General features: G+C 32.4%; 1 protein-coding gene across 2 annotated transcripts; it reads right to left on the bottom strand.

The window, feature by feature from the left end:
* Positions 1-30: 30 nt before the first annotated feature.
* On the bottom strand, positions 31-10,087 carry LOC111711496 (UPF0676 protein C1494.01). 2 transcript variants are annotated; one of them, XM_023485870.1, is made up of 10 exons: positions 9,998-10,087; positions 9,776-9,849; positions 8,914-8,991; positions 8,227-8,289; positions 6,116-6,202; positions 5,014-5,080; positions 3,380-3,437; positions 2,944-3,019; positions 779-857; positions 31-186 (listed from the first exon to the last, which is right to left on the bottom strand). In XM_023485870.1, the coding sequence occupies exons 2-10, from the start codon at positions 9,823-9,825 to the stop codon at positions 88-90; spliced, it is 657 nt and encodes a 218-aa protein (XP_023341638.1). In that variant the 5' UTR covers positions 9,826-9,849; positions 9,998-10,087; the 3' UTR covers positions 31-87. The 2 variants fall into 2 exon arrangements, with proteins under 2 accessions (XP_023341638.1, XP_023341639.1); XM_023485871.1 differs by having other exon boundaries at positions 2,944-3,004.
* Between the last annotated feature and the right edge of the window lie 4,888 nt (positions 10,088-14,975).

Below are 14,975 nucleotides of genomic sequence, written 5' to 3'. Positions count from 1 at the left end.
TGACATTTTAACATACAAATTACAATCTGACATTTTTCAATAATTTAATCTACTTTTTGTCTAGAATTTCACAAGTAGACTTTTTCCTCAATATTTGTATGTCTGACTGAACCGTTTAGTGACATGCTCTAGTGCAGTGACCGGTGGGAACCTGGGGTCAGCTGAGGTCAGAGGGGCAACCACTACCTGGAATAATGATAATAATATTAATAATTGTATGGTGGCTCGTACATGAAAATGAGAAGAAATGTTTTGGCTGTCCGTTAAGCCCTTGTGAGAATCATATAAGAAAACTAATTTCCAGAACAAAATCAATAAAAACACTTTTGAAAATTTAGCAGCAGAAAAGTGAGTGATTAACTTATTAATAGTCATTGAACATTGTTTTATCTATTTAAACTGCACGAACTATTGTATTGTGGAGATCAAGATCTTGATCTGTTGTTTATTTATTTAATCTTTTTTTTTATATCAAACATGGTAGTCATACCCTGCAAGAATAACTGAACCGAGGAATTAATCCTTAAATTATTAGTGCCCTCAGTGGAAATCGAGCTTAATCGGTCGAGATTATGAGTATCCAAATTAAAAGTTGAGTTTGAATAGGTTTCTACACAAGAAAATATTTGAGCCATTTTTCCGTATTAAAGCAGTTTAGAAATTGCCAAATCTATTCTAAACGTTAAATTATTGCCAATGGAAGAATATAAGTAGAAATTTCAATGTTAATTAAGATATCGATCTGAGCTAGTGAACAGTCCCTTGAACATATCTCTACCTCGTCATCTGGGTGGACGAATAGAACTATGCTCTGTCGTGCAGTCGTCTTCGTCAACTCCTCGTCCGGGATCAAAACCCTGGATTAAATCATCAATCAATAAATCAATCAATCAATAAATCAGTCAGAATTTCATGGGGACTTCCTAACTAAATATAATGCCTAAGATGACCTCCATGCAAAGATGGCAATGCCTAATTAAAAACGGCGCGGCAAGACGATTGTTTTCTATGATCAAGAATGCAAGTTCAACCCTCCATCATTGCAAACTAAGATGGTCTCGCTCTCACACAAAAATTAATCAGTATTTTGCCAATTACTTCTTTTAATCTTAAACTAGAAACAAGCACTTTGCAGTTTTAAAATGTATATGCCTTTGGGTGAAGTAAACCCAGAGGTGAAGGGGTTGTGAGACTGGAAGCTGTCTAAAACTTTGATGACTAACTTTCAGAGTTGTATCAATATCAGTGCCATGCAAAGATGGCAATATCCGATTTACAACGGTACCCTTGAAACTTTAATCTGATCAAAAATGTAGAAGATATCGTCGTTTTTCTTACTCGAAAATTGTTCATTTCTTTGAGTTTCTCTATTGCTTCTCATAAACAAGAACTGCACAAGTCACTTTCGCAGAGAACCCGCAAATAAAAATAAACAGTTTAAAAACAAAAACCATAATATCTATCCCACACTTTTGATCAAATTAAAGTTTCAAGGGTACCGTTGTTAATCAGACATTGTACTCTAGGCATGAAGAGTCAATTGAAATGACGCATACAGTCCATTTAAGGATTTTCATCTCAGAAAGATTGAAGTAGTTAATATCCTTTTCATTACACAAAAGCATTTGCTGTCTGCGTATTTTAAAGTGCATCTATAGTTATTTGCGTAATTTACACCATGTATCCTTAAAACTTCTTACTAAGCACCAATGAACAAGATATCAAAATTTTGTATCATAAACAGGGGTTATTTTATGTTATTAGTACACATTTCGAAAAATGTATAGGCGCAGAATTTCTTCTGGAAACTTGGGGCTTAGGTCTCCCAACCATCGTTCATCCAAGATTTCTCTTAGATTGTTCCACGAATTTACTAATCCAGCATTGATGACACAAAACCATAGTAATTCATTTTAAACTTGAGTTTCCAGGATATTTTTGATTCACAACTTTTGAATACCGGACATTAATACCTAAAATGGCCATCCTAGTTTTCGTTGGGATAAATTAATTGTAAATTAAACAATCATTTTAATCCTGGTTTACTTCGGAATATTAAATTTAAATAATTTGAAAATTCGTAATATATGAGAAATAAAAAATCAAGATTTAAAATAAAAATAAAATCTTAAAAGATAAAATGTAAAAAAATAAATATGTCAAAAAATAAATAATGAAAGACAAAATTCATTAACAGCGAAAACCCTCTTTAATGAGTTGTTGGAACAAGATCTAGAGTGGATATGGTCTGGTCTGGGCCAACTCGCCTGCAAAAACATTACATTATATTAATTAATCCAAAAAACCAAGAAACTACTAAATAAATCAACCACTGTAATATAAATGTGCTCCTTGTAAAAACAGGATGTTGGGGCTCAACTATAGAGCTAGAAGGAGACTTCGGAGATTTGTATTCGAATTGCAACAAAAATTTATTAGAAAACTGTATAATTAAAGCCTGTAAAATTGCGGGTTTAAATTCCGAATCGGAAAGTTACATAATTAATTTAATGAGATGCTCAATGAATCATTCGTATTTTAAAGAACCCACAGGAATATTTNTACAACGGTACCCTTAAAACTCTTACAACGGTACCCTTAAAACTCCTACAACGGTACCCTTAAAACTCGTACAACGGTACCCTTAAAACTCCTACAACGGTACCATTAAAACTCCTACAACGGTACCCTTGAAACTACTACAACGGTACCCTTAAAACTCCTACAACGGTACCATTTAAACCTTGATCTGATGAAGCTTGAATGAGGAAGATTCTCGAAAAGTCCTAATTTTTGTGAATTTTTGTATTGCTTCTTATGAACAAGATCCGTGCAAGTCGCTTTAACAGAGAAATTTCAAAATATTATTACAAAAATTGTGTCAAGTTCCTAAAACTCTGAAATGAAAGAGAAAAATTATTTAGAAAAAACTGAATATAAGACCTGTGCTTTGTTGCTGGGTATTCACCAGCAGTCCACATCTCAAGTAAGTCTCCAATATTAACTGAAATTAAAAAATCTACCAAAAAACATTAAATAAAAATTCCATTAAATCGAAGGTTTTAAATGTAAGTCTTTTATAAACTGAACTTAAAGCCTGTGGAAATGGTATTTTCTCTAAAGATTATAAAATTGCTGATTTTGCTGCAGAAACATAGAAACAATTTATCAGAATTAAAACATTTTCAAGCTAGAAAAATTAACGATATCTCCCCATTATTGATAAGATGAAGGATTAAGAAAAAGTTTTAGGTTAGTTTATTTTCTTTATTTTGGTTTTTGAGAAACAACTAAAATATGTGTTTGTTTCTAAAAGTAATAACTGATCGATTTTAAAGACTTAAAACATAATTTTTACTTTATTTATTATTATTTTCACCTAGAATGGTTTGAGGAATAGGAACAGCGTCCACCCATGAGCCAGCAGCTGATTTAACCTAAACAAAAAAATTCTGAAAAGTTTTGGTTTAAAATTCAACAATCTTATAACTGTCATGTAACACCTTTTGATATAATACAACAATGTTTTAACTGTCATGTAACACCTTTTTATATAATTCAACAATGTTTTAAATGTCATGTAACACCTTTTCATTTAATTTAACAATGTTTTAACTGTCATGTAACACCTTTTCATATAATTCAACACTCTTTTAACTATCATGTAACAGCTTTTCATATAATTCAACAATCTTTTAATTGTCATGTAACACCTTTTAATATAATTCAACAATCTTTTAATTGTCATGTAACAGCTTTTCATATAATTCAACAATCTTTTAACTGTCATGTAACACCTTTTCATATAATTCAACAATCTTTTAACTGTCATTTAACACCCTTTACATATAATTCAACAATGGTTTAATTGTCATGTAACAGCTTTTCATATAATTCAACAATCTTTTAACTGTCATGTAACACCTTTTCATATAATTCAACAATCTTTTAACTGTCATTTAACACCCTTTACATATACTTCAACAATGGTTTAATTGTCATGTAACAGCTTTTCATATAATTCAACAATCTTTTAACTGTCATGTAACAGCTTTTCATGCAATACATTTTCATTTAAAATGCAATCACTGACTCAACAAAAGATATAAAAGAGAATTTTTTTATCGAAAGTCTGCAGCTTCCTGGAACAATTGAACCGTACTGTTAAATCAACGCATAATCTGACCATCCATGCAAAGATGGAAATGTCCGATATACAACATATTCTTGATTAAATTAAGTTTTCGAGCGTACTGATGTAAAACTGTCATTGCTATTTTTGCATTTACTTGAATTTACGCTGACGCGACGGCACCTTTAACAAGAAACATAAAAAGTTTTAACCCATTTAATAGAATAATATTTTTTAAATCACGAAAATTTGCGTCACCTTAATGTAAGCACAAGCTGCAGTACAGTACAATAAAATGTGGTCATTTTCAAGACAACCAAGTTAAAACAACAAAATTATAAGACTGAAGGATAAAAAACAAAATGATAGGTTTATTTTAACGGACTGTAGGTAGTCATAAATTTAAGTGACAGCTGGTTTATTAAGGGACTGTAGGTAGTCATAAATTTAAGTGAAAACAGATTTATTAAGGGACTGTAGGTAGACATAACTTTAAGTGGCAGCTGATTTATTAAGGGACTGTAGGTAGACATAACTTTATGTGACAGCTGATTTATTAAGGGACTGTAGGTAGTCATAACTTTATGTGACAGCTGATTTATTAAGGGACTGTAGGTAGACATAAATTTAATTGTGATAGCTGATTTATTAAGGGACTGTAGGTAGACATAACTTTAAGTGACAGCTGATTTATTAAGGGACTGTAGGTAGACATAACTTTAAGTGACAGCTGATTTATTGAGGGACTGTAGGTAGACATAATTTTCAGTGACAGCTGATTTATTGAGGGACTGTAGGTAGACATAATTTTCAGTGACAGCTGATTTAATAAGGTACTGAGGTAGACATAACTTTAATTGTGACGACTTTTGTTCCCGTACCTGAAGTCCTGGATACTGATCCTGGTAAAGCAGGGTAAATGTACCGTAGTCACTATGCTCCCCACATCTTATATAAGAGGTTAATAACAAGATGAATGAAGTTGATAGATAAAAAATTTATAAATACGTTATAGATATTAAATATATATGCGTGATCATAGAAGTGACGAGAAGGTCAATTTTGACCGGGTGAGGTTTTTTTAAAGTGCCTTTTTTCTTGAACTAAATGTTGTCTTGTCTTTTCCTGCGCTTTCCTTAGGATTTCCTGTTTTCAAAGCATATTTTATATTTGACGCAACTTCAAAATTGGGTTTTTATTTTATTTTCAATTTAAAAAAACCCAAAAAACAAGATTTTGAATTCGGAAAAAAACCAAAAGAACACCCTATAATTTAGTTTTGAATCTATAAAATTGTCAATTTTTTTGCTAGAAAAAATTCAAAGATATTGGAATCTTCTTTTAAAGATCTAAATAACTAAAACATGAAAAGTAAAGTTTTGAAGATAATTAAATAATTATGAATAACCAAAGTTTTTTAGATTTTCACGTTTTACAGGTCACCCTGTACAAAAAAAATTCAAAAATTTAATTGAATATCATTTTTTCATGAGTACAATCAAGTTTTGTTTTGACAAGATCCTTCTAAAACAACTTCACTAATAGTTACTGGTCTCGTCACTAATGGGTTAAAATAAAGGATAGGGACGCTAGATGTTGTCTTTTAAAGATTTAGGGGGGTTTTCCGTTCACAATAACGCCCAAAGAAGTTACGCGCAGTAGGCGTAGGTAGATAGATAGATAGAGCTAGATAGAGCTAGTTAGAGCTAAATAGATAGATAGATTGTTACTTAATCTTTTAATTCTTTTAAATTTTAAACATCTATTATTCAAGTTTCTTATTTTGTATGTTTTTAGACTTTTTAGATTATGCCCTGCAGATGGTTAAATAAATAAAAAATTTGGCAAAAAAAGTTTTTGTTTCACGGATTTGAGAGTGTTAGATTAAGAAGAATTGTAGATAGATAGATAGATAGATAGATAGATATATAGATAGATAGATAGACAGATAGATATATAGATAGATAGATAGATAATAGATACCTGATATATCCTGGTTTAAGCTCTCCTAGAATAGGAGGATAGTATAAGGAGCGCAAAGCAGATGCATTGTCACCTTTCAATATTCTCCTGAAATTTTATATTTTTATTTCTTTTGAAATTTCAACCATTTTGACGTAGTTGACTTAAAACCTTATATTCCTGTTCTCCTGTTCAAAACCTTTAATAACTGTTCTTCTGTTCAAAACCTTGAATACCTGTTCTCCCGTTCAAAACCTTGAATTCCTGTTCTCCTGTTCAAATCCTTGAATACCTGTTCTCCTGTTCAAAAACTTGAATACCTGTTCTCCTGTTCAAAACCTTTAATACCTGTTCTCCTGTTTAAAACCTTGAATACCTGTTCTCCTGTTCAAAACCTTTAATACCTGTTCTCCTGTTCAAAAACTTGAATACCTGTTCTCCTGTTCAAAACCTTTAATACCTGTTCTCCTGTTTAAAACCTTGAATACCTGTTCTCCTGTTCAAAACCTTTAATACCTGTTCTCCTGTTTAAAACCTTAAATACCTGTTCTCCTGTTTAAAACCTTGACTAACTGTTCTCCTGTTTAAAACCTTGAATACCTTTTCTCCCGTTAAAAACCTTGGATATCTGTTATCCCGTTCAAAACCTTGAATACCTGTACTCCTGTTCAACACCTTGAATACCTTTTCCCCAGTTAAAAACCTTGGATACCTCTTATATCGTTCAAAACCTTGAATACCTTTTCTCCCGTTAAAAACCTTGAATACCTGTTATCCCGTTCAAAACCTTGAATACCTGTACTCCTGTTCAAAACCTTGAATACCTCCTGTTAAAAACCTTGAATACCTGTTATCCCGTTCAAAACCTTGAATACCTTCTCCCGTTAAAAACCTTGAATACCTGTTATCCCGTTCAAAACCTTGAATACCTGTACTCCTGTTCAAAACCTTGAATACCTTTTCTCCCGATAAAAACCTTAAATACCTGTTATCCCGTTCAAAACCTTGAATACCTTTTCCCCAGTTAAAAACCTTGAATAACTGTTATCCCGTTAAAAACCTTTAATAACTGTCATCCCGTTCAAAACCTTGAATACCTTTACTCCTGTTCAGAACCTTGAATACCTGTTCTCCTGTTCAAAACCTTGAATATCTGCTCTCCTGTTCAAAACCTTGAATACCTGTTCTCCTGTTCAAATATGAAAAATTCTCAGATGCTCAACCCCACTGGCCACCATGGCTGATGCATTATCAAAAGCAGACTTCCTGAAATTCTGGTCTATCTCTTCCCAACTTAACTTAAACCTACCTGTTAGCCAAGCTTGGGTCTCCCCACACCTACTAGCCTGGATTCAGAACCCAATTCCTGATGATTATCTCGGTGATAGAATTCTCTCAGACATTGCTAAGCATTCACTTGTCCTTGGCATCAACTGCTAACAGGTAAACTAGGAGTTTAGGTTGCTGCGCGATTGGACTCAGCTTTGCTGGTTTGCGGTTTAGACTTTCGGTTACCTTACCATTACTATCTTACTTTGCCCCTTATTTTACCAGGCGTTACCTCACTAGGTCTTACTATCATATTGTTCTTACCTCAGCTATACAATTTCTAACAACTCTATGTAGGTAACCTCTTTGGTGAGTTTCCCCCCTTTAACCTCGATCTAGATCTAGGTGATTGGGCTAACCTCACCCTCCTACCACATCTCCTACTTCTGGACTGCATGGACATCTCCCAGGTAAGCGTGTTCATTGTTGTTTAGGTTATAGATGGCACAACTATAAGTTAAACAAATTGAAGACGACATCTGGGATGGTCCTTCAGTTCACGATGTACATACTGTACAGTACTGTAACACGTTTCCTCTCTCGGCGTGGACTCTCTCTCTCTCTATGTCTCTACCTGACTCTCGTTTACAACTCATTACCTTCTAGACCTCTACGCCGATCAGTTATTTCAGTCCCTCCATCCCTGTTCTCCTGTTAAAACCTTGAATACCTGTACTCCTGTTCAAAACCTTGAATACCTGTTCTCCAGTTCAAAACCTTGAATACCTGTTCTCCTGTTCAAAACCTTGAATACCTGTTTTCCTGTTCAGAACTTGAATACCTGTTGTTCTGTTCAAAAGTACCTGTGCTGTTTAGCAAAGAAGTCGTCATCCTTTCCAAAGTGAAGAGACAATGCTTTTAAAATCCTAAAAACAAAGTAATGAAAAACTCAGTGAGATTTAAAAAATGATCTGACTAAATTAATCTTTCGCCGAGGTGCACCAACCTTAATTGTCATACGATTTAATTCAAGTATTTTAGGAGAAGGGGGGGGGGGAGAAGAATGTAAAGAAAAATCAGTTTAGAAACTTTGAAAATTAAGCTCATTTAATAGTAATCTCATCAGTCCTGTGGAATAGGAAGACGACACCAAAGAAATCTTAAAGACATAGTCTATTCGATATTGTTTCAGGACAAAGGTTTTACTAACATATTGAAAATAAACTTTTTAAATTAAATGAGTCTGTTGTAGAGGATATGAAACCCCCAAAAGAGAATTATGAAATCCGCAAATTAGTAGTGTCGGATCTTGGAACCAGAGAATACCTACTCAACTTCCTCTCCTTTTATACACGATGAGTATTTATCATGTAATTATATCTAGACGCAATAAAAGTACTTCTAAACTGTACTCTTTGTGCCCTACTTTACTGACACGTGTCTCATGTTCATGGGACTACTGAAACTTATATCATAAATTTGAATGGCGTCTTCGTCGTCTTCGGATTTTTAACAGATAAAATATTAACTAATGACTGCGGGATCTATACCTGTAAGAAAGATTGATTGATTGATTTGCAAGAGTAACAATTGAAGTCCTAAACTCTGGATGGGTTTCATCGGGGAACCTAAATTTAAATAAATTATCATTTTTAAATTAAACACTTTGTCAAACTTTTTTGATATCAACGAAAAACAATTAAGTTTTCAAAATTGATTAAGAAGGTAAAAAAATGTTGATGCCATATTTTAGGATTAACAAAGAAGGAGTGGGGGGGGGGGGCTTGCGGCCATGAACCCTGCAATATCCTTCTTGACTCCCCCCTCCATTCTTCTTTCCTCCCCCCTCCTTGGTACCTCCCCCACTCCCCCACTCCCTTAGAATTTTTTCCCCCTCCCTTATTTTCTCCTCCCCCCTCCCATCTAATTTTCCCTCTTCCTACAATCATCCCACCAATTAATTTACTTTCCTTCCACGTAAAATTGAGTACCTCTGATGCGCCACAACAAAAATTGACTTTTATAGATGAATTCTAATAAAATGCAATTATTATTAAATATCCATTCTGTCCCCGCACGTCTAGATTTTTTAAATTTTGTTTATCGTTTATTAGATGCATGCAATTTTTTTAAAAAGTCTGAAGAATAGTCTTTGGCAGGGCTCAAGCAGTCTTTCGCGGGGCTTGAGAAGGATTCTGCATGGTTCGAGCAGGGTTCTGCTCACTACCTGAATTCGAACAGGATATTGCGGGGCTCTTGACCTTATGCCCCCCCTCCCCTCCCTTGATCAATTGCTTTGGGAAGAATTACTTTAGTTCTTTTATGAATAAAGCCGTGAGGATAGAAGACGACATATTTGACAGTGCTTGCGTATTTTTTCAGCCAAATTGCTTAGAATTTAGAATCTCATACCTTGCTTCTGAATCAAGCAGATTTACATCAAATGCTTCTCGTACCTCCATCTGAGCAATACTTCCATCTTCAGCCTAACATTTAAATATTATTCCAATATAATTAACTAAAAAGTCAAATTCCTGTTTTTCATCAATTTTCTAAAATAACAATTCAAATATTTCTTCTAAAGAAAACGAAGCGGGATTAAAAAAAATATAATTTGAGAAATTTAAAAATTACCTGATCAAAAATTTCTCTTCCTTGCGCCACCCAACCTAAAATATAAAAAATAAATGACTAAAATACGGTTTTAAAAATAGCAACTATTAACACAACTTTTACATTTACCAGGGGCATAAATAATTTACTAGGGGGGTAAAATTTAAAATTTAAAATCCCCCCCCTTCAGGGAAATTTTTACTCCCCCTAGAATCTTTTTCATATTATAAATGTTTCTATTGTCAATGGTTCAGTCACAAAGCTGTGACCAGTGTAACAAGACAAAAAAATTTTTGTCATTTTTATAAGTCGGGGAAAAATAATCAGTATTGGAGAACCCCCATTGGAGGTCTCATTGTATACCAGATTCTCGTTGGAGACCCCCATATTTTCGCCATTTTAAACTTAAATTATTTTTTCAGAAATGTTTTAAACCACTTGCAATATCTTTGAAAAACCCTACAATCGACAGATATCAGAAAAACGTGTAAAATACGATTAAAACTTTGATCAAATTCAATCAAATCGTATCAAATCGTATCAAATTGTATCAAATTGTATCAAATTGTATCAAATTGTATCAAATTGTATCAAATCAAATCAAATCGAATCGAATCGAATCAAATCAAATCAAATCAAATCGAATCAAATCAAATCGAATCGAATCAAATCAAATCAAATCAAATCAAATCAAATCAAATCAAATCAAATCAAATCAAATCAAATCAAATCAAATCTAGTTAAATTAAATTTTAAATCAAATCTTAAATCAAATCTTAAATCAAAACTTAAATCAAAACTTAAATCAAAACTTAAATCTAATCTTAATTCAAATCTTAAATCAAAACTTAAATTAAATCAAATCTTAAATCAAACCAAATCAAATCAAATCGAATCGAATCAAATCAAATCTAGTTAAATAAAATAAAATAAAATAAAATAAAATAAATAAAATAAAATAAAATAAAATAAAATAAAATAAAATAAAATAAAATAAAATTAATAATAATAATCATAATAATAATCAAAATAATAATCAAAATAATAATCAAAATAATAATCAAAATAATAATCAAAACAATAATATTTTCTATTTTCAAAATTCTGAACAATTAATACAATGTAGAACCAAAAAAATGTAAAAAATTACAGTGAAAGGAGACATTTGACTTTGAACTTTTAAATTCGCATTGTTTGTTGTTATAAAACTATAAAAATAAACTAATTAAGTGAAATGAGTCTGTACACTTCACATTTGCTGTGTCTAGAGACATGATATTTGATGTAAGAGTAGCAAATGTTTTCTTAATTTTTAATTTTTAACATTTACTTTTCTTTATGATATAACGATTGTATCTGGATAATTTTTCCTATTTTTATTTTTTAATGATAAATGTATAAATATAAGCAAACTTTAACATATAATACAGTTTTTATCTTGGAAGTTTATTGATTTTTGTCTAAAAACGATCCAAAACGATCCAAAACGAACCAAACTCCAAAATGATCCAAAACGATTTTAAACACTAGGCCTGTGTTTTAAGTTCCCTGGAGATTTAGTATGATTTATAAGTCTCACTGTAGAATAATAAAATGAGAATAATCAACCCATCATACAATGAAATAGGGAATTATCATGATAAACTCAGCGAAAAAAATATTTGATAAATCTCAAAAATACAAAAATACCTGCAAGAAGAAATCTTTACTAATTGACATTGCTTGCGTTACTAATTCTGAGTCAACTCCATGATTTTCCAAATATACAAAACCTAGAAATACATTTTTAAAAATTGTAAATAGCTACTGTAATCCTCTTCCTAACGAGTTGAATTTATATTTGATAAAATAAAATGTTGAATGTCGTCTTCCATATACTGCATTCCCGCACAATTTCTGGGGAATGGAAGACGACTTTTCTCTGGTGGACACTTACAGTGTTACCCACAAAGGATAAGACATTAGAGACGACAGTACAGAATTTTTAGTCATTTTTAACAATTTCTGTCCCCTACGGCCGTAGTAGAAAACTTGCTTTAAAATCATAGATATACAAGAATATAGATCGCTAATGCAGACTGTAAAGCTGAAAATTGTACAACCCCTTGTACATCATGAACTCGTCATTTAAAAAGGGCATTGATTACGTATTTCTTCTCGGGGTCAATCTGTAGAGTATTTTTTCACTAATTTATTTAAAGAAGTTTAATAAAAACTAGGCTTCTCCCGTAGCTTATAATTTAACCCTAAACAGGCTGGGCCGGCCATATAGTTTTTTTTTGTCCTAGCACTCATATCACCGTGAAATTTTGTGACTTTTAATGAATATTAATTTAAAGATTTTTGTAAATTCTTTTTTAATAACAAAATTATAAAATTGCCCATAACTTTTTTTGTACCATCGTATAAAAAGTTCAGTTTTCAAGAAACAAAATCATGAATATACTTGATGAGATACAGCTTTCAAGGGTACCATTGTGAATTGAAGATCCCCCCATTATAAATGGAGGATCACATGAATTCACAACTACAGTAGCTCTCGCAATCGACAGGTGGCTTTATCCTAAGAAGGAATAAGGCCCCTATTTGTAAAATAATTTTATATAATTATTCGTAATTATTATCAGAGTTTTGGGTCGTCTTTGCAGTCTGATCCTTTGTGGGTAACCCTTAACACCATTGTGTCCATAATTTCATAGGTACGTAGATTGAACACAGAGCCTAAACCTGCAACATCTGAAACATTTAAGATTTATCGACTTCCAACCATGAAAACCTGCAGTTTTTGTTTTGAAAATTTTTCCATAAATTCTAGACAATAATTGTGATAGATGTGATCGTACGAGGGAGTTTAGGAGGGGGGGCTCAATTTTTGGGTCCCCCCCCCCCCTTGGCAACATTCTTCTGAAATTTTTAGATAGAATTTACTCAATCTACATATTCACCAACTCTTTTAACCTCAGTACAACACTGTGCCTGGCCTGAGGAAGGGAAATGCAAGCAAATGTAATATTAAAAGAGCCTCCCCCATGGGTGACCCCCCCCCCCTCAGCCTCTCAGGGGGGCACGCGTAATGGGGGCTGCGGGGCGTGGCCCCCCCCTCGTACGCCATTGCCTGTCGGCCAATTATTCAGCCTGCAAAAAAAGAAGAGATGTGGTCATACTTTAAGAAAGATGATAACGATACGCCAACCTAAAATACATGCCATTCAGTCTTCTTAAATGTAAAAAGGATTATATAGTCTTGATGTAAATTTCAATTAATAGACTGACACATTCAAATCTCAAAATCAGAAAGACAATATCAAAAATGTAATAAAACTGTAGTCCTAAAAAGACCAATGAAAACTATCTAGAATTTTCGTACAGGTTTAAACTTCTGTGGGGGTCTCTAGCGTTATTCTTATGCACTACATCAGAAAAATGTTCAAGTATGCTGAGAAACCCGGTTCTTAATTAAATTTCGTGGATTTTATTAAAATAATTCGTTCATTTGTAGAGAAATTGAATCACATTTGTTTTAAAATATTGCACAAGATATAGATTATTGTTTAAATTGAAAATTAATAAAAGGAGGTGAAGAAATAAAAAAAAATGTTTAACAAATTTGCTAACGATTTTTAGCTTTTATCATGATACTGAAATCCATTTCTGGCTAAATTGCCCTTTTCATTTCAACTGTAACCCTCCGGTATTGTGAAGACGACATGAGCGATCTATATTCTTGTATATATCATATGTTTAAAATACTATTTTTATAAAAGATTACAAAAAGACCTACAAAATTTCATCTATATATATTTCAAGAATTTCGAGTCCTCATTAGATCTCCTTCTTTGTGGGTCAGACTATAATTTATTGTTAAATCTCACATTAGCCTTCTTACCTATATGTTTAAATGCTTCATTTAACTTTTTTCCAGACTCCAAAAAGTCATTTCGTGTAGGAACATCGTTTTTTAACCCTGAACATGATTATTTATATAATGGTTCATAACCAGAGGCGTATGCAAACGGGACGGGGGCGGCTACGGGGGATAATTGTTACCCCGCCCCCGCCCCCCCTGGAGAAGTTAGAACTGTGCCCCCCATCCATTTTAATTTGTTTCAAAAAAAGCCCCCCCCCCCTGCACAATTATTCCTGTATACGCCTCTGTCTATGACATTTAAAGATATTTATTTAAAATGTTTTATTATTTAATTGAAATACAACCAGAAGAAAATTGATTATCAATAAACATGCATTTAAAGATTATGTTAGGATATAATTCAAAGTCTGAATCTGGGGCAAGCGACGCAGCTTTAGGACCTTATGGTATTATTTCCAGAAAATCTCTGGTCTGTCGTAAAACTCTTTTTGCCCCCCCATCTATTTTGTATTAAAAAGCGTTCTTAAGGATATCATTACCAAAATCTCTAAATAAATTGAGTTTTATTTAAGTTTTACCTATTTCTGTGATATCGACCACCATTATTTCAAGATCATCAGTCATTTTAGATACTGATGAAAACTTTTAATTATAAAAAACTATATAATGGATCAAATAATATCAAAATATGTTGATTTCGTGCCTACACGCTTATTTCTTGATCTCAAATCCAGACAAAAATCAAAAAATTAATTTTACTTTAACAGTTTGCTCATTTTATTTACTAATAAAACATTGAAATATTAATATTAATATTAATCATCGCATATATAAATATTCCTTAAATATAAATTGCCTCACTTTCTGTGGTTTTCAATAAACTAAATAAACTGACTGAGTACATCTGTTTAGTTTACGTGTTTGCAGGAACCGGTTCAATCTTGATAAATTTCAAATGTTTATCATGACCTTCTCTATTTCTTTATCACATTTTTAAAATAATCACATGAACATTAACTTGGTTAATTTTATAAAACTTTTGAGGAATTTGGACTATTGAAAGGTTCACAAAAATCTGAGAATCATTTTTTTATTTCCTGCTATTATTATTGATCTTTTAGTAAATAATGC

The sequence above is a fragment of the Eurytemora carolleeae genome, unplaced genomic scaffold, assembly GCF_000591075.1.
Source record: "Eurytemora carolleeae unplaced genomic scaffold, Eaff_2.0 scaffold1164, whole genome shotgun sequence".
Lineage (NCBI taxonomy): Eukaryota > Metazoa > Arthropoda > Copepoda > Calanoida > Temoridae > Eurytemora > Eurytemora carolleeae.
The sequence above is the reverse complement of the archived record's forward strand: the minus strand, read 5'-3'. Positions and strand labels throughout refer to the sequence as shown.